The 25995-nt window shown below is 38.8% G+C and overlaps 1 protein-coding gene across 2 annotated transcripts in view; it reads left to right on the plus strand.

Annotated features, from left to right (window-relative positions):
* LOC306879542 (E3 ubiquitin-protein ligase HERC2-like) overlaps window positions 1–25369 on the plus strand; it is a 60008-nt gene extending 34639 nt beyond the window's left edge. For both annotated transcript variants that reach the window (XM_079432563.1, XM_079432564.1), the window contains exons 45-93: window positions 64–206; window positions 923–1187; window positions 1397–1539; window positions 1650–1748; window positions 1829–1997; window positions 2149–2274; window positions 2457–2565; window positions 2641–2780; window positions 2854–3044; window positions 3553–3658; window positions 3739–3830; window positions 3923–4098; window positions 4179–4290; window positions 5507–5588; window positions 5942–6085; window positions 6169–6259; window positions 6340–6517; window positions 6915–6996; window positions 7425–7596; window positions 7705–7849; window positions 8036–8261; window positions 8346–8517; window positions 8617–8803; window positions 8998–9141; window positions 9757–9948; window positions 10060–10213; window positions 10696–10803; window positions 10888–11019; window positions 11116–11274; window positions 11498–11616; window positions 11700–11825; window positions 11913–12068; window positions 12159–12274; window positions 12435–12633; window positions 12856–13070; window positions 13473–13650; window positions 15942–16103; window positions 16206–16297; window positions 16385–16524; window positions 16635–16822; window positions 16934–17131; window positions 17234–17317; window positions 18201–18342; window positions 18434–18628; window positions 18764–18876; window positions 21159–21349; window positions 21446–21551; window positions 21639–21851; window positions 24318–25369. In XM_079432563.1, the coding sequence (XP_079288689.1) occupies window positions 64–206; window positions 923–1187; window positions 1397–1539; window positions 1650–1748; window positions 1829–1997; window positions 2149–2274; window positions 2457–2565; window positions 2641–2780; window positions 2854–3044; window positions 3553–3658; window positions 3739–3830; window positions 3923–4098; window positions 4179–4290; window positions 5507–5588; window positions 5942–6085; window positions 6169–6259; window positions 6340–6517; window positions 6915–6996; window positions 7425–7596; window positions 7705–7849; window positions 8036–8261; window positions 8346–8517; window positions 8617–8803; window positions 8998–9141; window positions 9757–9948; window positions 10060–10213; window positions 10696–10803; window positions 10888–11019; window positions 11116–11274; window positions 11498–11616; window positions 11700–11825; window positions 11913–12068; window positions 12159–12274; window positions 12435–12633; window positions 12856–13070; window positions 13473–13650; window positions 15942–16103; window positions 16206–16297; window positions 16385–16524; window positions 16635–16822; window positions 16934–17131; window positions 17234–17317; window positions 18201–18342; window positions 18434–18628; window positions 18764–18876; window positions 21159–21349; window positions 21446–21551; window positions 21639–21851; window positions 24318–24590 (7445 nt within the window). In that variant the 3' untranslated portion in view covers window positions 24591–25369. The remainder of the gene's footprint in view (window positions 1–63; window positions 207–922; window positions 1188–1396; window positions 1540–1649; window positions 1749–1828; window positions 1998–2148; window positions 2275–2456; window positions 2566–2640; window positions 2781–2853; window positions 3045–3552; window positions 3659–3738; window positions 3831–3922; window positions 4099–4178; window positions 4291–5506; window positions 5589–5941; window positions 6086–6168; window positions 6260–6339; window positions 6518–6914; window positions 6997–7424; window positions 7597–7704; window positions 7850–8035; window positions 8262–8345; window positions 8518–8616; window positions 8804–8997; window positions 9142–9756; window positions 9949–10059; window positions 10214–10695; window positions 10804–10887; window positions 11020–11115; window positions 11275–11497; window positions 11617–11699; window positions 11826–11912; window positions 12069–12158; window positions 12275–12434; window positions 12634–12855; window positions 13071–13472; window positions 13651–15941; window positions 16104–16205; window positions 16298–16384; window positions 16525–16634; window positions 16823–16933; window positions 17132–17233; window positions 17318–18200; window positions 18343–18433; window positions 18629–18763; window positions 18877–21158; window positions 21350–21445; window positions 21552–21638; window positions 21852–24317) is intronic.
* The last annotated feature ends 626 nt before the right edge of the window (window positions 25370–25995 follow it).

Consider the following 25995-nt stretch of genomic DNA (forward strand, 5'->3'; position numbering starts at 1 on the left):
AAATGTGGTGTCTTCTCTGACAATTTTATAATATGCTTGTTATGATTTTGTGTTTGTGTTCAGAGGATCAGTGTGCGTCGTCTCCTGACGTGGGTGATTTGTCTCCTGAGGGTCCTCAGCCTCCCCTTATCCTCCTCCAGCAGCTGCTGTCAGCATCCACTCAACCGTCCCCCATCAAAGCCATATTCCACCGACAGGAGTTGGAGGTCAGAGACCGTATTTACACTTCTTTAACATTATATTTTACCTTTGGCAAATTTAATGGGGAAACAATCCGGAACGTTGACCCAAAAACTTTTTTGTTTTATTATAATGTAATGTAATATAATGTATACAAATATTTTATATAGAAATTTGTATAATTTATATTTCTCTTCAAATGTTTGGGCTCATTAAGATGTTTTTTTTTTTTCCAGCAAGGACTCAATCGAGGACTTGATTAATAAATTAATTGAAAGTCAATACTTAAAAAAATCAGCGTATTAGAATGATTTCTAAAGAATTGTGACATCGAAGACAGAAATAATGGCTGCTGAAAATTCAGCTTTGCCATCATATGAATAAACTAAATTTTAAAATATAATAAAATGGATGACACTTATTTTAATTTGTACTATTTCACTGTTTTTACTTTTAAACAAATAAATGCAATGTGGGTGAGCATAAGACTTCTTTAAAACACATAAAAAAACAATCATACTTATAGTTATTATATACATATATATTTTTTCATAATATATATATTTTTCTGTGGTTATCAACATTATGCCTCAGATGCTGTTGATGGAACTTTTGATTGTGATCTTAAAGCCTTTCAGTTACCAGCTCAGATGTTACATCACCCAGTTCTTTCATTTAAAAAAAATAAATAATACAATTCTCACTGAATTTAAAATGACTTTGTGCCGGTATGTGTGTTTAGGCAGCAGCTCTGGCAGTGTGTCAGTACCTGGCAGTTGAATCCACACACCCGTCCTCCCCCCTATTTGAGGACAGCAGCTCAAGCGAGGCCACCACACCCGTCACTGTGCAACATATGCGCCCGCCCAAGCAGAAGAAACACAAGACTTCACCTGTGCCCCCTGCTCCCATCGTCCTGCAGCTGATGGAGATGGGCTTTCAAAGGAAGAACATTGAATTTGCCCTTAAATCACTGTCTGGAACCACAGGCGCTTCTGGAGTGCCAGGTACTGCACCACTAGCTCAAGTTTTTGAAATGTTACATTGAATTCTGTCTGTACTACATGCTTGAGTACTCAAAGTTCCTACCCTTAGAAGAAAGTACCATTGCTTACATGGTAACTTATTAATGCCATGGTCATTTGGGCACCATTGTTTTCCATTTTTTACATGGAGCATTTTTGCTAGCAACTGATTCATTATTTTTGGGTTTTAGGTGTAGAGGCAATAGTGGGCTGGTTGTTGGACCATCCAGATGTTCACATTACAGATCTGTCTGATGCAGATACTGTATCAGATGAATACTCTGATGAAGAGGTGCTGGAAGAGCTAGAGGAGCCTGAGCCTGCCTTCCCTGTGGTGCATAGAATTGCACATACACACAATGATCCGTCACATACCAGATATGAGTTGCAGATTCACTTGTAGTCATTAAATGCGTAACAAATGCTCTTTCCCTTGCATGTCAGCCTCCAGGGGTTGTGGTGACTGAGAGTCAGACGTTTAAAAAGAGGTCGGATTTTCAGAGCAATGATGATTACGCTGTATATGTGAGAGAGAACATTCAGGTGAGGAGCCATGCTTGTTTATTTATGGTTTTGGGTGGTAATGGATGAGATGAGCTGATCAGAGGCCTGTGTGTGTACAGGTGGGCATGATGGTACGGTGCTGCAGAACGTATGAGGAAGTATATGAGGGAGATGTGGGGAAAGTCATCAAGCTGGACAGAGACGGCCTGCATGATCTGAATGTGCAGTGTGACTGGCAGCAGAAAGGAGGAACTTACTGGGTCCGTTACATCCACACTGAGCTGCTGGGTAAATCATCTTTATGTTCTGCTCTTAAACCCTTTATATGGACTGAAGTCCTAATTGCATTTTTATTGCTGTTACTTATAGTGGATTTGAATTTATTTATTTATATACAGTATTTGTTTAAACTAAATAAATGTAATTCTCTATTTTCCAGGGTTTCCTCCCCAGAGTTCTCCGTCACATATAAAGATTGGTGATAAAGTGCGAGTGAAGCCCTCGGTCACAACGCCAAAGTACAAGTGGGGATCTGTCACTCACAGGAGTGTGGGTGTTGTCAAAGGTAACACGATTGTTTAAACAAATTTTTCACCTTAAAATTAACTGCTTGTGTTTTTCAGCTTTTGTTTTATTATACTTTTATGCTAATTGTCTTGCTATAGATCTTAAACCTGTTGCACAGGGCTTTCTCTTCAGGTATAAATAAACTGTTGTTGTTGGGTTTGATGTAATGTTTTTGTCCAGCTTTCAGTGCCAATGGGAAAGATGTGATAGTGGACTTTCCTCAGCAGTCACACTGGACTGGGCTGCTATCAGAGATGGAACTTGTTCCCAGTGTACATCCTGGTGTCAGGTACATAGAGTACAAGTGAAAATCACCTCTTGACAACAAATAAATAAACTAAATGAAATGATACACTTTCCTTAGGTGTGATGGATGTCAGATGTTCCCTATAAATGGCTCCAGGTTTAAGTGTCGGAGCTGTGATGACTTTGACTTTTGCGAGAGCTGCTTCAAGACCCGTAAACATAATCCTAGACATTCATTCGGACGAATAAATGAACCAGGTTTGGCAATATTATTCAATAGCTTCTTTGTCATTTAGCATTTCAAAAATATAACCTAATGATTTCCCTTTAGGTCAATCAACCACCTTCAGTGGGCGTTCAGGAAAGCAGCTAAAGAGGCATCACAACAATCAGCGTGGCATGTTGATTGATGAGTGGTCCAGAGTGGTGAAGAACCTCAGCGTTTCATCCTCTGTTAACCAGGCGTCTCGGCTCATAGACTGTGGAGAGCAATGCTGGCAGTCCTCTGGCTCTCAGGGAAAGGTCAGTCTAATTAAACGCATACACTACTATTCAAACATTTGGGGTCAGTAAGATATTTTATTTGTGTGTACTTTTACTTTACCCATGCATTAAATTGATTGATTAAAAGTGACGTTCATAATGCTACAAATTATTTTTCAAATAAATACTTTTTAATCAAAGAATTCTGAAAAAAATGCATCGCAGTTTCCACAAAAACATTACGTAACACAACTGTTTTCAACATTGATATAATAAGAAATGTTTCTTGTGCACTAAATCATGATTTCTAAAGGATCATGTGTTTTTGAAGCTGCTGAAGATTTATCTTTGCCATCACATGAATAAATAACTTTTTTTAATGTATTAAATAGAAAACAGTTTGAAATTGAATTTCTTTATATTTGATCAAATAAATGCAGCCTTGCAGAGCATATTTTTTTCATTAAACTTGAAACACTTGATTGTAAGTTTAATTGAGAGGGAGGGAAAAATCTATGCTATGTTTTGTTTTGTTGGTTTTCAATAGCACTGGATTAGGTTGGAGCTTTTCCCAGACATCCTAGTCCACAAACTGAAAATGATTGTAGATCCAGCTGACAGCAGCTACATGCCCTCACTGGTGGTGGTATCAGGTAAAGAACCATGAAGCCTTTCAGGTCATTCTTAGTGAAACCTTTTATGGGTGACCTGATCAATTGTGTTCATTCTTCAGGTGGAAGCTCTCTCAACAATTTGATCGAGTTGAAGGCCATCAACATCAATCCCACAGACACCGCTGTCTCTCTGCTCAGTGACTGCACAGAGGTTGGTTTGAATTTCCTCACAAGTATTAGAGAGAATGTTCTGTAGAGCTGTTTCTTTAGGAATATTGAGCACTATTGTATTTTTGTGTTCAGTATCACAGGTATATCGAGATTGCCATAAAACAGTGCCGGAGTTCAGGGATTGACTGTAAGATCCACAGCTTGAGCATTGTGGGGCGTGTCCGCGCAGAGGATGAAGATCTGGCTACTGTGCCTTTCCTGGCATCTGACAATGAGGAAGAGGAGGATGAGAAGACAACGACTGGAAGGTGTGTGTGTTTTGGTGCGTTTGGTAAAGGAGAAAAAACATGAACTGGTATGTTATTTAGTTTCTCTTTCTCTTTTGCAGTCTGGCTCGAAAGAGGCTGTCGGGGCTGGAGTCCACTGCCACCATCAGAACCAAAGTCTTTGTCTGGGGTCTCAACGATAAGGACCAACTTGGTGGACTTAAGGGGTCTAAGGTCAGTAATATGTAAAAACACATTTAAAGGTGCCATAGAATGAAAAACTGTCTTTACCCTGGCATATTTAAATAATAACAGTTCTGTACATGGAAATGACATACAGTGAGCCTCAAACACCATAGTTTCCTCCTTCCTATGTAAATCTCGTGATTAAAAAAGACCACTGAAAAACAGGCGAATCAGAACATAACACCGACTGTGACGCAACAGTCGGGATCACTACGCCCCCAACATTTGCATAAACCCGCCCTTGTTCTAAGCCGGCCGAACCATCAGAAGCTCTGCAGGTATTGTAAATAAACAAGCGCGGACAACAGCGAAAATAACAAAATAAATGTTATGTTCCAGGCCGTGCAGGGGGTGTGAAGTGCAGGGATGGGTTGGTGTCTGTATTCAGAAAGACACAGAAAGCAAATAACGCGAGCCACTAAAGGGACATGGTTAGCTCCTTGCTAGCGGTAGCCTGTGACAGTACATAAGATTTCACTCTCAGTAAGGAGAGATGAGGATGATGGCGAATGACTTACAGATCCTGAGCACCACTGACAAGCATCTGATCTTGTGAAATGTGTGGTAAGTACTGTTGCTCCATAATGTAAACATAGCTTGTGTGATCGCGTCTCTTGAAAGTGAACTATAACGCGATCGATGGATCGTTCAAAAGCAGTTTCAATGCCTCGCATATTAATAACGGCTCCCTGATGCCTGCGTTTTATATACAGTATAATTACCCGACGATATAACTGCGAGAGAAAGTATTTAAATATATATTTTCCTCCCTGTGCTTCCTTCTTGCTGATGAGCCGTACTGTGAAACAGCCAATCAGAGCAGAGCTCAACATTGAGCAGCACTGTGAAACAGCCAATCAGAGCAGAGCTCATTATTATTCATGACCCTGCCAAATAAGCCAATAACAGACCGTTTCATTCTAGGGAGAAATCCTAGGGTTGTAAATGGACATGTAAAATCGTTTCTGGAGATTTTTTGCCCTTACCTAAGCCACATACCTTCTGTGTAGATATCAGAGAACAATTTAAAATACTGTATCAATGCATTCTATGGCACCTTTAAATTAGAAATGTTTTAACTTAGCTTTTTTAACTTATTTAATATACAATTATATTTTCTATAGAGGTGTTGATTATATGACAGCACAACTTTCATAGCTATAGCTTGCCATGACAAATCTTAGTGTCTTGTTTTCTCTCTCAGATCAAAGTCCCATCATTCTCAGAGACCCTGTCAGCTCTGAATGTAGTGCAGGTGGCTGGAGGCTCGAAAAGTCTTTTTGCTGGTGAGTTGTTTTTTGTTTTTTAAACAAAAAGTCCTTTATCACTTTGTTGCTTAATGCCATGCGTTACATTGATTGCACCACCAGTTAAGTGGTCTATGAAATTTCAGTTCCAACCCTGGGTGTATGATGCAAGGTGGTAAAAATCACTGTAACTCATGGCTTTGTGTATCATTTTGCGTTTGCAAAATAGCAGCAACAGCGATGTGATACAAGTGTGTCTTTCTAGTTTTTTTTTTGTATTTTTATTTTATATAAATGTTTTATTATCATTGGAAGCTTATTATTTTGCAGTTACCAAAGTATTACATTATGCTCTTTTAACCAAATGAATGATTGATTCTTTGTCTTTACAGTGACTGCTGAAGGTAAAGTATATGCTTGTGGAGAGGCCACTAATGGAAGACTTGGTTTAGGACTGTCCAGTGGAACCATCCCTATACCAAGACAGATATCTGCCCTCAGCAACTATGTGGTCAAGAAAGTTGCTGTACATTCAGGTATGCCCTTTTTCCGTTTCAAGGAAAACATCCTTTCTTGTCAGAACGTGTTGTTTTAAAGTGGGTAAACTGTTTGTGTTCAGGTGGTAGGCATGCCATGGCGTTGACTGTGGATGGAAAAGTATTTTCTTGGGGTGAAGGAGATGATGGCAAGCTTGGGCACTTCAGTCGAATGTAGGTCGTTTATACGTCTTCCAGTAGGAATGTAGAATATGTGGAAGGTTTCTAGAGGGATCTCATTTTTTTCCCACCAGGAACTGTGATAAGCCACGGCTAATTGAGGCATTGAAAACCAAGCGCATACGAGATATTGCCTGCGGCAGTTCTCACAGTGCTGCCATCACCTCAAGTGGCGAACTGTACAGCTGGGGTCTGGGTGAATATGGCCGTCTGGGCCACGGAGACAACACTGCTCAGCTCAGACCCAAATTGGTATTTGTTTTACTTACAGTATATCATTAAACTCAGAGCTCTCTGTTCTAAACAGCAGGGTTACCATATTGTTTTTTTTGCAGAGGAATCCCTTTAAGGTGGGGATGCACAACGGAAACACATTTTATTTTATCATATACTATTTTTAATATCTAATTGAAAATGAATTTTGGCAGAATCTTTGAAGATTTAAGCCTTGCCCCAGTTATGTAGATAGTAGCTGCACTTGTATGCATATTGATAAAATAAAAAAAGAAAATGGCAAGTTACCAAGATGGCTGCAAAGTGGGCTGACTTACTTTAAACTTGCTTATTCTCATTGTGCAGTTTAAATTCAATGGATGCTGTGTGTATCCCTCATTGCACTAGATCAAACTTTTCTGTGTGTATTTTGCAGGTCAAGGTGCTTTTAGGCCATCGTGTTGTCCAGGTGGCTTGTGGAAGTCGAGATGCCCAGACCCTTGCCCTTACAGATGAAGGTATCATCCTGCTTTTTGTTTTGTGGATTTAATGTAAAGTTTGTTTGTTTGTGTTTTGGCTAGTTTTGTTTGCTTTGGTTTTGTTTGGTTGCATTTCATTCAGTTTTGTTTGGTTCTGTTTAGTTTCATTTAGTTGTTTTGCTTTTTCACCTGGTTTCGTTTTGTTCCGTTTAGGTTTGTCTGAGATTGTCTAGTTTGTTTTAGTTTGTCTCCATTTGGTTTCATTTAGTTTTGATTAGTACTGTCTGGTTCAGTTTGTTTTAGTTTTGTTTCCTTTGCTTTGCTTTTGTTTGCTTTTAGTTTCATTTGACTTGGCTTGGTTTGATTTTTAGTATGTTTTTAATTTTAAAATTTTTGTTTGGTTTGTTTTTTTTTTTTGTTCCGTTTTGTTGTTGCATGCATATGAATTTATGTTTTTACGTTTTTAGGACTGGTGTTCTCATGGGGAGATGGAGACTTTGGAAAGCTGGGCCGTGGCGGAAGCGAAGGCTGTAACATTCCTCAAAACATAGAGCGTCTGAATGGCCAGGGGGTGTGTCAGATTGAATGTGGAGCTCAATTTTCCCTTGCCCTCACTAAATCTGGAGTTGTCTGGACCTGGTATGAATATTAGAGGACTAATTTTTTTTTTTAAGATTCATTACAGTAAAATTCATGATTGAGTTTCCTCAGTGAGGCTTTTTAACATGCTGCTGTTGCATTGTGCAGGGGTAAGGGGGATTACTTCCGACTGGGTCATGGCACAGACGTTCACGTGCGCAAACCCCAGATGGTTGAAGGACTGAGGGGGAAGAAGATAGTTCATGTGGCCGTAGGGGCCCTGCACTGCCTGGCTGTCACAGACACTGGACAGGTGTGCTACAGGACTGTTTTTTTTTCATTTAGCTGCTTGGTGGTATAGAGGAGTAGCACAACTAGTACTTCCTCCTACTTTATTTTGGTACATTAAACAGCTCATGGTGCATGGTAAACAAAACTCATCTTTTGTTGACAAGTTATTAATTTAGTGCTGGTGTAAGATGAAGTGTTGTTTGGGTAGGTGTACGCGTGGGGGGATAATGACCATGGGCAGCAGGGGAACGGCACAACCACAGTCAACAGAAAGCCTACGCTGGTGCAGGGTCTAGAGGGGCAGAAAATTACCCGTGTGGCCTGCGGCTCCTCTCACAGCGTGGCCTGGACCACCGTAGATGTCACCACACCCTCTGTCCACGAGCCTGTCCTCTTCCAGACTGCTAGAGACTCTCTGGGAGCCTCTTACCTTGGTAATTTCCACCCAATCTCCATTTCTTTTCTGTTGTTCTGTGCCTGTTGTTTAAAGTTCAAGTTTTGTGGGTGTTTCTTTATAGGTGTACCATCAGACAGTGACCCAACTTTACTAAGTAATAAGCTGAATGGCGTGAGCAGTGTGAAACCCAGCAGGCCATCTCTGGCAAAGATCCTGCTTTCTCTAGATGGTCATCTGGCCAAACAGCAGGCCTTGTCCCATGTGCTCTCTGCCCTGCAGATTATGTATGCCAGGTATGACTGTGTTAGAACTACTCTGCATTCCAGATTAATTTGTTTCTGCTCCATAAAATAAATGCTCTGGCATCACTTAATTACTCTCATGTCACACAGGGATGCAGTGGTGGGAGCATTGATGCCTGCCTCTATGATACCTCTGGAGTGTCCCTCCAGCTCTCCGGTGCCCCCTTCAGATTGTTCATCAGCATCCAGCCCCTGTGAGGCTGAGGGTCCAGCCCTGCCCTCAGAAACAGAGGAGAGGGTCAGTCCACACCCCTGGATGGACAGCAAACGAGGAGAGGTGAGGAGTGCTACCTATACATGACTGCCTACACATTTGCTGCACTTTTTTTGTTATTTGTTTGTTTTTAGTAGTCAGTATTCTGCACCATTCACTTTTTTTTATTATTATTTTTTTTTTATTCAAATGTCCAAAACAATGCTACATGCTGTGCATTTCAAGCTTGTTCCGTCATATGGTATTGTGTGGTCTAGGTGACCACATCTGAGGATGCCACTACCCCTTCTTCAGCGGTGACCCCTTCCGCTGCCTCTGCTTCATCTCGGCCCTTTATCCCAGTCACAGATGACCCTGGTGCTGCCAGCATCATTGCAGAGACCATGACCAAAACCAAAGAGGTCAGTCACACATGCTTTGTTTCAAGCAGTTGTTTAATAAAGTTTTACATTTATTGTTTGATTGATTTATTGATTAATTTATTTGATTAGTTTTATTTTTACTAATTTGTAAAATTATTGTAATTGTTTTTGGTTTATGGTGGTATCTATCAGCTTTTTAAACTTTTTGTTTTAAATTAAAACACTTTTTTTTTTTTTTTTTTTTTTTTTGTATACTGCTATAACACTGTAATGTAATTATGGATGCATGTCTCAATTTATGATTGTGTGTTTCTTGTTTTGTTTACCATAAGGGATTTTCTTACCAAGCTAGCATTAATTTATGTATTTTTAATTTTTTGATTAGGGAACACTGTGTTAAAATGAATGCATGGCTCTTTGACTGTGCATTATAGAGGAAAAATAACAGAATGGCCCAAGTGAATTCTAACCTTCCGGTCATAGAAATATTCCTGCTAATCATACTTTGGAGATGTTTGTTCCTGATCATTAAAATTAAATGCATGCATTTTAAGTCTGTTTAAAAAGGATTACATTTGTATATTGACTTTGCTTCAATCCCTTGTATAAACTGAAGTGATATTTACTGTGGCCTGGTTTGATTTATTGGAACAGGACTCTGAGAGCCAGAGTAAAGCAGTGGGCCCAGAGCCACAATATCTGGATGAGTTCACCAGTCTGCTGGTTCCCGATGACACGCGTGTGTTGGTAGACCTGTTAAAACTGGCTGTGTCTCTGCGCTCAGGCGATAAAGGCAAAGAAGTGCTGTCTGCTGTGCTGTCTGGCATGGGTACAGCCTTCCCACAGGTAAAAACCAACCTCTTTACTAATTCACTGCATGTTTTTCTAACTAAAATGGTATAATTTCATCTTTGAAATATGTGTACTCGTATCTATATGTGTTTTGTTGGCACACAGGTGGCAGATATGCTGGTGGAGTTGTGTGTGACTGAGTTAGAGGACGTAGCCACTGACTCTCAAAGCGGACGGCTGTCATCGCAGCCTGTGGTGGTGGAGAGCAGTCACCCATACACTGATGACACTTCCACCAGCGGAACTGTGAAAATACCAGGTCACCTTGTGTTTTTCTGTTTATTCAGCATCTCAGCAGCCATAACAACCACATTGCTGTTGCTTGCCAAAGCATCATTATTTTTAAATCCATATACACTACCCTATCCACAGTTACTGTAGGAGTTTTGCACAAGCCACTCTTATTTTCTTCAGAATTAAAAAGAAAATCAATTGTTTTATTGTTGATGGAAATTGACCAGTGCTGGATTTATTTGATCAAAAATGCAGTAAAAACAGTAATATTGTGAAATTAATTACCTTTTTTTTTTTGTTCAATAGAATGTTCAAAAGAACAGCATTTATTTGAAATAATTTTTTGTAACGTACTATAAATGTTTTTGTTGTAACTTGCTTATTGAAGAAAAGTGTTCTTTCAAAACATTTTTGAACTGTAGTGTAGATGCTTTGTGAAGCTCTGAGCTGTAAGAATTAGCAGATTTGAAGACATTAAAATTTAAACTTGCGTGTGATTTATTTTAGGTGCTGAAGGGTTGAGGGTTGAGTTTGATCGCCAGTGTTCAACAGAAAGGAGACATGACCCTCTTACCATCATGGACGGAGCCAATAGGATTGTGTCTGTTCGATCAGGTCACATTATTTTTCCTTTTTAACACCATTCAAAAAGTTGTTTGATCATTGGCCACATGACCCTACTTTTCCCCACCCCTTTAGGTCGTGAGTGGTCTGATTGGTCCAGTGAATTGAGGATTCCAGGAGATGAGCTGAAATGGAAGTTCACCAGTGATGGCTCTGTTAACGGCTGGGGCTGGCGCTTCACTGTTTATCCCATCATGCCTGCTGCTGGTACACCAGTTTAATATGAAATCACTTCATTGTACATACTTCATATGTAACATGATATTCTGAAGTGCTTGACCTTTTTATTGAATTACCCCGCAGGTCCCAAAGACCTCCTGTCAGACCGTTGCATTCTGTCCTGCCCTTCGATGGATCTAGTAACATGTCTGCTAGACTTTCGCCTGAACTTTGCTTCAAACCGCGGCATTGTGCCAAGGTTGGCAGCCTCACTTGCTGCTTGTGCCCAGCTCAGTGCCTTGGGTAAGAGAAGAACCTTTGAAAGAATTATTATAGTATATTTTTATGCATAATTAATACAATTATGTTTTGTTTTATTATAATTAATACTAGTCCATGTTTTGGAGATATTGTTGATGTGAAGTGTCTTGGCTTTTAGCAAAAAAGTTTATTTAATACTTGAAATCTCAAATTTAAGGTTTTAGAATCAATATTCTATTGTGTCATTGTCTCTGTGCTTGCTCAGCGGCTGGTCATCGTATGTGGGCCCTGCAGAGGCTACGCAAGCTCCTAACCACTGAATATGGCCAATCCATAAACATCAACCGCCTCTTAGGAGACAGTGAAGGAGAGGCTCGCTCTATGGTTAGACAGTGTTCCATGTAATGAATTAATGTATTCATTTATTTATTATATAATTAACATAACTTGTATTGAATGTTGTGAAGAGTTTTACAGGAAGTGCACTAGCCGCTCTAGTGAAAGGACTTCCCGAGGCTTTACAGAGACAGTATGAGTATGAGGAACCCATAGTCAGAGGTGGCAAACAGCTGCTCCACAGTCCTTTCTTCAAGGTATGTTTGTCTCCATAACAAATAGACATGGTAAGATTGCCATATGAGTTTTCCACAAAAAAAATAATAATTTCTTGTCCTGTTTAGGTGTTGGTGGCACTTGCATGTGATCTGGAGCTGGACACTCTTCCATGCTGTGCTGAGACACACAAATGGGCTTGGTTTCGCCGCTATTGTACTGCATCCAGAGTGTTAGTGGCTCTGGACAAGAGGACTCCTTTGCCCCGCCCTTTCCTGGATGAGGTAGGGCTTCCTAATATTGGTTGGAAATTAGAGAATCTTGGAGAGCTGTTATATTTATGTTCTGTGAATTATTTTGCATTTTTCCACTAGGTGGCAAAAAAAATCCGTGAGCTCATGGCAGACCATGAGAACATGAACACACTCCATGAGAGTCATGACCTGTTTAAGAGGGAGCAGGATGAGCAGCTAGTTCAGTGGATGAACAGGTAAATCAACTAAACTAATCTGAGACCAGTGTTGTTTTAGCTAGTGTAACAAAACCAAAAATGACTTGGTGCTCTTTATGTATCATTTTAAATGGATGGAATTTTATTATAGCCATTTTTTATTAAATTTCACAATTTCTTCATATTTTCTGTTCACTAGACGGCCAGATGATTGGACGCTCTCAGCGGGAGGCAGTGGGACCATCTACGGCTGGGGGCACAATCACCGGGGTCAGTTAGGTGGTATTGAAGGAGCAAAAGTCAAGGTCCCCACACCAACAGAAGCTCTAGCCACACTGCGACCTGTTCAGCTGATTGGTGGAGAGCAGACCCTGTTCGCCGTAACTGCTGATGGGAAAGTAAGGCTTTTCACATTCTATAAATGTTTAAAAATTCAAATCCAGCAAAAGTTCCTTTTTAAAATCTTCAGTACAAATCTCATTTGTATCTTTTTTTTTTTTTTTTTTTCAATGCCCAGCTGAGTTTTTATTAAGTACAGACCTGCGTTGTATATTCAGCAGTTGTTCTTATATCTTTGACAGTTGAATGATGTCCTTAGTAATTCTCTTTGCTGTCCTCAGCTGTATGCTACAGGATATGGTGCCGGTGGTCGACTGGGAATAGGAGGCACAGAGTCCGTCTCCACTCCGACCCTGCTGGAGTCAATCCAGCATGTTTTCATCCGGAAGGTGGCTGTGAACTCTGGCGGCAAGCACTGCTTGGCTCTCTCCTCTGAAGGAGAATTGTACTCCTGGGGAGAGGCTGAAGATGGAAAACTGGGACATGGAAACAGAAGGTCTGCCCCATACTGTGGTTACTACTGTTGTCCTTTCACATTTGGTTCATCTCATGTAGTGACCTGCTAGATACTTAACTTTCAATATTTAACAGTTTCCCATTTTCACAGTGAAGACAAATGCTTACAGAAAAGTACATTTTGGACGTGTTACCATCATATTCTTTAGTGTCTTTGAGTACCATGGAAATTCTGAATACTGTACTATGGGATATGTCAGAATACCATCATATTACTGCATGATACCATGACTGGATCATACCCCACTGTACTTCATGTAGTTACTTAAAGAAGCAAAAGTCATTACCCACTCCAATGTGTGCTAGACTATCACTGATTCGGTTTAGCAGCTTATACTAAGAGGTACAGTATGTGTGACTGGTAGTGCTGTCTTTTTCCCAGCCCATGTGACCGTCCACGCGTGATTGAGTCTCTCAGAGGGGTGGAAGTGGTGGACATTGCGGCCGGTGGGGCCCATAGCGCCTGCATTACAGCCAGTGGAGAGCTGTACACGTGGGGCAAAGGTCGTTATGGTCGCCTGGGTCATGGAGACAGTGAGGACCAGCTTAAACCAAAACTGGTGCGTTCGTTACGTGTTATGCATATTTATCTGGCACGAAAACAAAAAGACTGCAAATAGAAAATAACACATTTACGTTATAGTTTTAGAAAAATAACTATTTTTCTAAAACAAAACCATTATACATGACATTGTTTTAATGAAATGTGCATTACTAAATATTGGGGGTGTCTCCTCAAACCACCACCAGTGCAGCCACAGTACAAAGGTACCAGTATAAATCAGCCCGTGTAACATACTAATACTTTAATAATTGACTAAAGAAATAGTTCTTTATTTATAAAAAAAATAAACAAATCTTTCCTGTGAAATTCAGTAATTTTGTAAAAGTAGTAATACCATTATAATCTTCCCTGCAGAAAAAACTAAACAAACAAAAAAAACAGGAGAACCCCTCCCAAAACACAATAGAAAATGTAATGGATTTAAGGGTTATAATGGTAATTGTATTGGTTTTAATGTAAACTATAATGGTGTCTACTGGTATTTGATGCATTCTACTGGTGGGCTGTAATCTAGCAGATGGCAACCAATAGAACAACAGTAATTCCTATTGGAATAATGCCCAAAACAAAAAGGAATTTTGTAATGGTTTTTATGGAAACTGTAAGAATTTCTGTGGTGGTTTCTATTTAGTTTTTAATTTTTTTTCAGCAGGGTAACGATACTCGTACTGTGCTGCACATTATTGACAATACTGAGCTGAAGCTTGACTTTGCAAATTTAAAATCGCAAATGAAATCGCAATATTTGTCAAAAATATCGCACAGCCCTAGTGCGCAGCGCGAGCAGGACAAACAGCAATAATGCTAATGACTGAGACTGTCATATACACAACATTATAATGAGAACACTATTGTAATAATACAATACAATAATAATGTGAATTTTTAGAGTTTAGTTTCCGTATTTCTGCACGTTGTTGCGTGAAGAACGCGTCCAAAAATGGAGTTCGTTCAGAGCCGTGCAGACACGTTCATGTATTCGGGGAATTTTGTGCAGATTGTATAAATAACGAAGCATGTTCTCTATGATATAAATGATAAGTTAAGTCCCATTGCTTATAAACCTATCAAATGCATCATTCTACTGGTCATCTTCAGCGCGCACAGCTCAAAACAGAAATGCAGAACATTACTATGTCATTTACATAACGTTATAATGAGAGCACTTTGTTATAATGTGAATTCTTAGGTTTTCGCTGACGCTTAATGTTAACTATCTTTTAATCAAAACACAAAACATTATTTACCCTGTTTGTATCTGCGAGGCATCCGTTAAACATTTTCCCTGTGTGTTAACGTCAGTAATTATGGAATGTCTGACTTAACTCTTGGTAATGTATTTTGCCCCCGCCCCCAAACATATGATTCGACTATCAGTCGACAATCGACAAGATTCGAAAATTCCAATTCGACTATGAATATCCTTAGTCGAGGACAACCCTAACATAAAGACATCATTATCACATGGCACAGCTGATTGGTTCTCTCAACATTCAAATATTTTGCAGTGTTTGCTGTAGCAGTAGCAACGCACTTCAGAAACCCTCCACCTTCCCCAGCTCCACCTGTATAGATCTGCTACAGGGTGATCATCTATGCTATGGGGGTTATTCATGTTATATGTGGAGCAGTAATATTCCTTACATGCTCACAGCAGCATGTTGTTGGATATATTGGCAGTAGCAAGTCTCGGTACTTGCTCTGCCGCAGCAGCGTAGCAGATCTATTCCGCCAAGACCAAATACATTAACATTGTCATGTATATTACCATTCAAATCACTCCAGAGAGCTGTCATGACAGAAATATTTTTATTAAGCAATTCATTGAATATGGTGTGCGAACAACAACAATAATAATAATAATAATAATAATAACTTAATTATATTGTAATTATTTTAATATGATAAATAGTCTTTTACTAGTATTATAGACCAGAAAATCAAAGTGGGCACACCATAGCTCCAGAAATAGAAAAATATTTATGTTCTCACCACAGGTGATTTTTCGAGCTTAGGCGCTCTTCATAAGACTCTTCATTTTCTGGTTCATATTCTTGTGTGGTGGAGCACCCACATTGAACTTTTTGCCTATTGGATGTGCGCTCTTAGACTGTTTCTTTTATTAATATTATAATAAATAACTGTAAACTAACCAAACAAACTCATTTTCTGAAATTAGTGATAGTTGATTTTTTTTTTTCTTACTGCTGGTAAGTTTGGTTTAGTTTGTAGCATCTCTACTCTCTAACACTGTATATTCTGTGAATTTCCTGTGCTTGTTTATAGGTGGAGGCACTGCAGGGTCACCGGGTGATAGACGTTGCATGTGGCAGTGGGGATGCCCAGACCCTGTGTCTGACTGATGATGACATGGTGTGGTCATGGGGGGATGGAGACTATGGCAAACTGGGCCGAGGAGGAAGTGATGGATGTAAAGTGCCAATGAAGGTAGGACTGCTGGTGTAGTTACTTAAGTATCAAAGGCTTTCTGGTTAGTGATTCCTGAATGAATCTTCATTTCTTATTCTTATTCTCTCTTTCTCTGCTTAGATTGACTCATTAACTGGATTGGGTGTTGTGAAAGTGGAATGTGGCTCTCAGTTCTCTGTGGCTCTCACCAAGTCTGGAGCAGTTTACACATGGTAATCAATCCCACAATTCTGTGGTATGTAAACCGATGTTTTATTTAGTGAGAACACACAGAGATTTTACTTTTGTGTTTATTTTAGGGGGAAAGGCGACTACCACAGACTGGGACATGGCTCGGATGATCATGTTCGCAGACCCCGGCAGGTCCAGGGTTTGCAAGGCAAGAAGGTCATAGCCATAGCAACTGGTTCTCTTCACTGTGTATGCTGCACAGAGGATGGTAGGCCATCATGTAGCATATTTATATAAAATAGATTTCAGGTTTTCTCTTGTCTGGCATAGTCTGTATACCTGTTTGTATTTGCTAAAGACATTAATTTAAACACACAGGTGAAGTGTACACATGGGGTGACAATGATGAGGGTCAGCTTGGTGACGGGACCACCAATGCTATTCAGCGGCCCAGGCTGGTGGCGGCACTGCAGGGCAAGAAGATCAACCGTGTGGCTTGTGGCTCAGCACACACACTTGCCTGGTCCACTAGTAAACCTACCAATGCTGGAAAACTGCCTGCTCAGGTACTGTACCTCCAAATATAGATAAATCACATAGGACTACAAAAAAAAGTATAAAAAAAATAAATATTTAAGTTAATCTTTTTAAGTGTATTAAATATAGCATGTCTGTAGGTTCCTATGGAGTACAACCACCTGCAGGAGATCGCCATCATAGGCCTGAGGAACCGATTACTGCTCCTGCACCACATCTCTGAGCTCTTCTGCCCCTGTATCCCAATGTTTGACCTAGAAGGACGACTGGGTGAAACTGGACATGGCGTCGCCGTTGGCTTTGACACGCTGCGTGGAATCCTTATTTCGCAGGGCAAGGTAAGAACATTTTTGTGGATGGTACTTGAATGATTTTTTTTTTTTTTTACAAATTACAAGTCCTATTTGTATTTATTTAATATTTGTTTTCAATATCTCTAGGAGGCAGCATTCCGTAAAGTGGTTCAAGCCACTATGGTTAGAGACAGGCAGCATGGGCCGGTGGTGGAGTTAAACAGGATACAGGTACACTTGTTTAAACTGCACATGTAGTTTGAAATTTGCTACCAACTCTATCCTAATTTGGCCTCAAATAGAACTCGCAGTCAGGGTCCAAATGTAGTATTTTCCATAAACAAATGTATTTATTTTTTGCATGTTTGAAATATGTTGGCAAACTGATTTTTATTTCAGTATATTGAATAGTAACCCGTTGTTGTTGTTGTTGTTGTTATTATTATTATTATTATTATTATTATGTTTTATGTTTTGAAAAAAATACAAGAGTCAGACAGTTATTCTTTGTTGCAATTTTAAACCATGTATTTATGCTTCAGTTTTGAAAAACTATGACCAAAATGTATGTTATTTATCCACCAAAGTAAGTTTTTGCTTGCATTTCCCATTTGGTTTGAGAGTTCATTAGGGTGGTAAACCGAATCCAAAATGAACAATTACTATTAATGGACAAAAATAGCTAGCGGATCCTCTGTAAAACTTTCTCCCTTTCCCTAATCACCGTAATTATTGTTGCATTTCCTGCTCCTTCCTGTCAGCACGGACACGCAAGTACTATGTACACCATATGATTATTATCATCCGTTTAATTATTGTTCGAATTTTGAGGGCGTTAGCAGCGCTAAATCTTAATATTTTAAGAGATTTGGTCATTAAACATCATATAAATTTGTGATTTGTTTTTGGATCTGCTCATCATGAGGTTCTTCATGAGATTTACACCCAAATATGTTTATTCATGGACCAGTGGCCCTCTAATAGGGCCTCTAGAGCCTGGCACTGATCTGGCAAGTCTCACAGCCAGAAAGCATAACAATGGATTTTATACATCAGAGCAGAAATGCTGTATATGGAGAAGCCTGTAATAACTTATCCTCATTCTCTCGACCAGGTCAAGCGTTCCCGCAGTAAAGGAGGACTGGCAGGGCCGGATGGCACCAAGTCAGTATTTGGGCAGATGTGTGCTAAGATGAGCTCTTTCAGCCCTGACAGTCTGCTGCTGCCACACCGGGTCTGGAAGGTCAAGTTTGTGGGTGAGTTTATATATAGAGAGGGATGAAAGATGGGAAAAGGCCCTTGGATCGTATCTTTAACATGTTTCTTACCCTTTGTGTGTGTTTTTAGGTGAGTCAGTTGATGACTGTGGTGGTGGATACAGTGAATCTATCGCAGAAATGTGTGAGGAACTACAGAACGGTCTCACTCCTCTCCTCATCGTCACTCCTAACGGCCGAGACGAGTCTGGAGCAAATAGGGATTGCTTCCTGCTCAACCCAGCTGCCAAGTCCCCTCTGCACATCAGCATGTTCCGCTTCCTAGGTACCTTCTGCTTGTGTTTCCCACACTGAAAATGCTTTCAAGGCTTGATGAAACAGTCTAAAATTTTACAGCTGTAGTACTTCCCTCTATTAGATCTGTTGATCTGCCATGCTCTCTTCTTTTATTTGTGTATAGGAGTACTCCTGGGCATAGCAATCCGTACAGGAAGTCCTCTAAGTCTCTACCTGGCTGAACCTGTGTGGAAACAGCTGGCAGGCATGAACCTGACCATTGCAGATCTCAGTGAGGTAGTACCGTGTGTGTGTGTGTGAAACCAAGGTTTTTATCGCAAACTAAAACTTTCACAAAACTAAAACTTAAATGTTAAAGAAAAATGTTCAAAAATAAAAACATGTTTTTTTTGCTGCTGTTTAGGTTTTGTTTTCAATTAACACTTCAGGGGGTATTTCAGAAAGCATTATTCATGATGACACATGGTACTACGTACCTGGGCTTAACTTTCATTGCAAAAATGTACATTGTTACAGTAAATAGTTATATAATAATTACAATACAAATGTGACATCATTTTTTTATTATTATTATTTCAATCAGTCTTTATTTAATTTTCTGTGTTTAGAATTATTTGTTTTGATTTGATTTATTTATTTTGTCTTAGTGTGTGTGTGTGTGTGTGTGTCTCTCTAGGTTATTTGATTTGGCTGATTTGATTTGATTGATTCACAAAACCAAAATGATTGATTAAAAAAAAACACAAAAAATCAAACCAAAACAACAAATCTATGACAAACCAAAAATCAAAACAAACAAAAATTCTAAAACCAAAACGAAACACAAAAAATAGCGAAAAAACAAACAAAACCATTTAAAAAAAAAAAATAGATTGATTGAACTAAAAGACAGACTGATTTATATATTTAGTGACAGAACGAACTTCCAGCCACATTTTACAACTGATAACCATGAGTAATAAGGTTTAGATTAATCAACCAAGAGTTATCCCTGCTTTCTGGAATACCCCCCAGCATTACATTGATTACATGACATGGTAAGTCTGTCTGTAGTTGGAGCTTATGGTAAGCCCTTTTGAATTTATGTAAAAGAAAGAAATGAGAGTACATGCATTCTATACATTTGTCTTTAATGTCGGTCAGCTGACATGGATGACAGCCATAAACCTACCGCCTCTAATGCATATGTACAGTAAGCAGCTTTCTCTAAATCTATGTGGTATGTTTGTGCTACAGTAAGTTGTTCAGATATCATTTTCAATTTTTTAAAAAAAATTTTCTTCTTTGAGATGTGCTGTTTAAGATGCACAGTAAAGTGTGTTGGTGAGTGTGTGCACATGCACGTGTGATGTGTAAAAATGAATGTGAGTGTATGCGTCTCCTGCATTCACGCTGAGATCATGTGTTGCTGAGACGTCTGCAGTGATGGCGTTTCTCAGCGCAGGACGTCCCTTGCTCACAGAGCAGCTGTTGTTTGTTGCTTTTGCCTGGAGATATTAGAAAGGTTAAAGAGAAAGATTACACGGACCTTGATGCACTCAAAAACACCCACACATTCTTTTCATTCCTTTTCTATAGTCATTTGCGCAGGTTTAGACTATCTTCAGTCATTTTTGTTGAATGAATCTAGGTCATGGAGAAAGTCTCCTCCACAGAATATACTCCTGCTTGATCACTCAGATCATCCAACTGCAATTTGAAGATTTACTGGTACCTGATTCTGGAAGTGGCAACCTTTTATTTAAATATGCTCAAGTCATTCAAAATACTAGTGATACTTACTTATTTATATTTTGTGTTTGATTTATTTATGTTTTTGAATGAAGCCTTGTATGATCACCAATGCTGTTTATTTTATAAAAAAAATTTTTTTAAAAAAATTGTGAAATGCTACTACAATTTAAAATAATATTTTAAAATGTAATTTTATTCCTGTGATGGCAAAGCTGAATTTTTTTTTTTTTAGCAGCCACTGCTCTAGTCTTCAGTGTCACATGATAATTCAGAAATCATTCTAAAATGATGTGGTGCTCATGAAACATTTATTGTCTGAGCCAATAGCCTCGTTGCAGCGTGTCAACATACAGCGCCGTTGTGCTTCGGGTGTCACGAGTTCGAGTCCCAGCTCGCAGACCTTTCTCGATCCCGTCAATCCTCTCTCTCTCTCTCTCTCTCTCTCTCCCACTTTGCTTCATGTCAACTTTGATATGTCCTATCAAAATGAAAGGCAAAAAAATAAATCTTTAAAAAATGTTGGCGTTATCAATACTGAAAGTTGTGGTGCTTAATATTTTGTGGAGTTTTGCACTTTAGGATTTTTTTGGTTAAAGATGAAAAGAACAGCATTTATTTGAAATATAAATATTTTGAAACATCATGAATTTCTTTAATGTTGCTGTTGATCAATTCAGTGCTTACTAGTTGAGAAAAAGAAAAAATCTCATTCCAAACTTTTGAACAATGGTGCATATATAGTATATTTATTTCAAGTTTTACTTGCTTGCTTTTCACAGTATTTTACATCTGACCTCACAATTTTTCTTTTGTGTGTGTGTTAGGTGGACAAGGACTTTATTCCCAGTCTGATGTATATCAGAGATAATGAGGCGTCTGCAGAGGAGTTTGAAGCTATGCCTCTGCCCTTCACTGTGGCCAGTGCCTGTGGACAGGAAGTCCAGCTCAGCTCCAAACATTCCCATATCAGCCTAGAGAACCGCAGCGAATATGTGCGGCTAGCAATAAATTACAGGTGTGAATAATATGCTGAAAAAATGTTACAAACCAATTTTCTGGAATTAGAAGTGTTGATGAATAAAATGGATATGTTGTTGTTTTGTTTCTCCAGGCTGCATGAGTTCGATGAGCAGGTGTCTGCAGTAAGGGAAGGTATGGCACGTGTGGTACCGGTGCCTCTGCTCTCTCTCTTTACTGGCTATGAGCTGGAGACCATGGTCAGTGCATCTTCAACATACAAACATAGACTGAGCAAATTTCATCATGAATTCTTATTTGACTACATATCACTTGTTTGTGTTTAGGTGTGTGGCAGTCCGGACATCCCCCTGCACCTGCTCAAATCAGTGGCCACATATAAGGGGGTGGAACCAACTGCTCCTCTTATCCAGTGGTTCTGGGATGTGATGGAGTCTTTCTCCAACACGGAACGCTCGCTCTTCCTCAGGTTCGTCTGGGGTCGCACACGCCTCCCCAGGACCATCGCAGACTTCCGTGGACGAGACTTTGTGGTGCAGGTAACTAGTAGCTCTCAAAAGTGTGTGCAAAAGCTATTCAAAAATGAATATCTACTTAAACGCATGTATACGTGTATATACAGGTCCTTTTCAAAAAATTAGCATATTGTGATAAAGTTCATTATTTTCTGTAATGTACTGATAAACTTTAGACTTTCATATATTTTAGATTCATTACAACACAACTGAAGTAGTTCAAGCCTTTTATTGTTTTAATATTGATGATTTTGGCATACAGCTCATGAAAACCCAAAATTCCTATCTCAAAAAATTAGCATATTTCATCCGACCAATAAAAGAAAAGTGTTTTTAATACAAAAAAAGTCAACCTTCAAATAATTATGTTCAGTTATGCACTCAATACTTGGTCGGGAATCCTTTTGCAGAAATGACTGCTTCAATGCGGCGTGGCATGGAGGCAATCAGCCTGTGGCACTGCTGAGGTGTTATGGAGGCCCAGGATGCTTCGATAGCGGCCTTAAGCTCATCCAGAGTGTTGGGTCTTGCGTCTCTCAACTTTCTCTTCACAATATCCCACAGATTCTCTATGGGGTTCAGGTCAGGAGAGTTGGCAGGCCAATTGAGCACAGTAATACCATGGTCAGTAAACCATTTACCAGTGGTTTTAGCACTGTGAGCAGGTGCCAGGTCGTGCTGAAAAATGAAATCTTCATCTCCATAAAGCTTTTCAGCAGATGGAAGCATGAAGTGCTCCAAAATCTCCTGATAGCTAGCTGCATTGACCCTGCCCTTGATAAAACACAGTGGACCAACACCAGCATCACTGACTGTGGGTACTTGACACTGGACTTCAGGCATTTTGGCATTTCCCTCTCCCCAGTCTTCCTCCAGACTCTGGCACCTTGATTTCCGAATGACATGCAAAATTTGCTTTCATCCGAAAAAAGTACTTTGGACCACTGAGCAACAGTCCAGTGCTGCTTCTCTGTAGCCCAGGTCAGGCGCTTCTGCCGCTGTTTCTGGTTCAAAAGTGGCTTGACCTGGGGAATGCGGCACCTGTAGCCCATTTCCTGCACACGCCTGTACACGGTGGCTCTGGATGTTTCTACTCCAGACTCAGTCCACTGCTTCCGCAGGTCCCCCAAGGTCTGGAATCGGTCCTTCTCCACAATCTTCCTCAGGGTCCGTTCACCTCTTCTCGTTGTGCTGCGTTTTCTGCCACACTTTTTCCTTCCCACAGACTTCCCACTGAGGTGCCTTGATACAGCACTCTGGGAACAGCCTATTCGTTCAGAAATTTCTTTCTGTGTCTTACCCTCTTGCTTGAGGGTGTCAATGATGGCCTTCTGGACAGCAGTCAGGTCGGCAGTCTTACCCATGATTGCGGTTTTGAGTAATGAACCAGGCTGGGAGTTTTTAAAAGCCTCAGGAATCTTTTGCAGGTGTTTAGAGTTAATTAGTTGATTCAGATGATTAGGTTAATAGCTCGTTTAGAGAACCTTTTCATGATATGCACATTTTTTGAGATAGGAATTTTGGGTTTTCATGAGCTGTATGCCAAAATCATCAATATTAAAACAATAAAAGGCTTGAACTACTTCAGTTGTGTTGTAATGAATCTAAAATATATGAAAGTCTAATGTTTATCAGTACATTACAGAAAATAATGAACTTTATCACAATATGCTAATTTTTTGAAAAGGACCTGTATACTACCATTCTCACCAAGGCTGCATTTATTTTTATCAAATAATGATAATGTTGCAAATTATTATACGAATTTAAAAATAACTTCTATTTTAAAAGTTTAAAATATAATTTGTGTGATGGCAAAGCTGAATTTTCAGTAGTTATTACTCCAGTCTTCAGTGTGACATGATCCTTCAAAAATCATTCTAATATGCTGATTTGTAGATCAAGAAACATTTCATGTTATTATCAGAAATGATAATGATAACAGTTTCTGCAAAAAGTATTGAGTGAAAATTTTAAAAGAACAGCATTTTTTGTTTATTTTTATTTTCTAAATTGCATAATTGCTTTGAGCAATTCTACTTTATCATAATTCTGACTTTCTCATAATTGTCTGAATTACACAATATAAAATCAGAATAGCAATATATAAAGTCTTGAGAAAAAAAGATCAGAATTGTGAGATGTCACTTACCTTTAAAAAAAAAACTGAATTGCAAAATGTAAACTCAGAATTCAGAGGAAAAATGTCAGAATTATGAGATGTAAACTCAAAATTCTAAGAAAAAAGTCAATTTCGAGTTTGCAAAAATATAAACTCTCAAATCTGAGAAAAAAAAAAGAATTTACAATTTCATATTTATATCTTACAATTTTGAGAAACAGGCCGAAATGTGAGATAAAAAGGTGCAATTATCTTTTTTTTATTCCATGGCTTCAAGCTTCTCTCTCTGTGTGTGTGAATATTAGATAAATGATTTATACAAATAAATATTAGTTCTCATTTTTAGAGTATTTGTCCTATTTGACTAGGTGCTGGACAAATACAACCCCCCGGACCACTTCCTCCCAGAGTCCTACACCTGCTTCTTCCTGCTCAAGCTGCCTCGCTACTCCTGCAAACTAGTCTTGGAGGAGAAACTAAAATACGCCATTCACTTCTGCAAGTCCATTGACACAGATGACTATGCACGAATTGCTTTGAGTGGTGAGCCGGCAGCAGATGACAGCAGCGATGACTCTGACAATGAGGATGCGGACTCCTTTGCTTCCGACTCCACGCAGGATTACCTGACAGGCCACTGAACTCTTAACCCCTGGTTAAACTCCATCTCACAAACACACACACACACACAGACATAGTGTAGGAAGCCTTGAAAATAAGCTGACAAAAAGAAGTTTAAATAAAAACTGAACCGAAGGTGTCTGTTTAAACCTCACTTATTAATATGTGCATAGACACAAATACAACTAAATGAAGAGAAAAAAAAGTGTATATCATTGTGCAATTAGCTTTAAAGCACTATTAAGCTGGTGAAAAGCAAGATAGATTTTTTTTTTTTTTTTTTTTTTTTACTTTGTTGTGAAGAGAACCAGGAAGACGGGAGAAACTACACAACTTTGTTAAACATTGTGTTCACGTTTTATTACAGAGGCAGACCGCTTAGCCTAGCACTGTGGTAGACGACTCCTGACAGACTTGTGATCGATTTTGTGTTAAATGGGTAGTATTATGAACTGTAGCTTTGCCTCTTTGTTTGAAAACAGCAGTGTTTCTTTAAGAACCTTTTTAACTTTGAGCAGCACATTTTGTTTTCTCATGTAGTCAGTGGAAGCCTGGTCAGGGGTTGTTTTTAGGTCGTCGGTCACTGTATTCTCTCCTCCTACTATATGTGTCTGCACTGTTCTTCTAATGGAATGTATATAAATTGTGCCATGTGTTTGAGAGGTCTCATTCCCATGTTATAAATAAATGTTAATTTCTGTTAATAAATTTAAACCAAATTTCTCTTGTAAGTTTTATTTTCTTGTTTTGAAACCTGTTTTCCTAAATTTCTTTTGAATTTATATAATTATACATTTTTGCGTCTTTATAGAGTATATATTACTTGTTTGAATTGGGGATAAATTCAATATAAATTTATAAAAAGGAAATACTAGCAGGTAACCGTATAGTTGCCAATATATCGGTCAAAATATTGATTGATATATCTTAAATGCATAGATGGATAGATATTTTTATTTCTATTTATTTTATTTTTTATAAATTACATCATTATAATTGATAATCTTTTTTTTTTTTTTTTTTTTTTTGCAAACTGTATGTTAGCTTTTGGTGTTTTATTCCCAATGGCAAACTGTAAATATCACATTTTAAGCAATAACATGTAGTTTTGATTATGCCTGATATTTAATATGATAGCCTATATTATATAAAAATCCATATTCACTATCTGGTAGAAAAGTGGTAACAGTTTATTCTAAAATTCATATTTGTTTGAAAATGTAAGCTCTGAAATTACTTCTAGTATCAATACTGAAAATAATGGTTCTACTAATAATATTGAAATCAAATGCATTCTAAAAGTGCATATATATAATTTGAAATACCCAAATATGTAGTCGGTTTGGCATTGTTTCAGGTTAAAATGGTTTAGGTTCATCTACTTTGGTTTTAGTCTTGTGTGGAATTTCCAGACCCTTTAAGACA

The sequence above is a fragment of the Barbus barbus genome, assembly GCF_936440315.1.
Source record: "Barbus barbus genome assembly, chromosome: 13".
Lineage (NCBI taxonomy): Eukaryota > Metazoa > Chordata > Actinopteri > Cypriniformes > Cyprinidae > Barbus > Barbus barbus.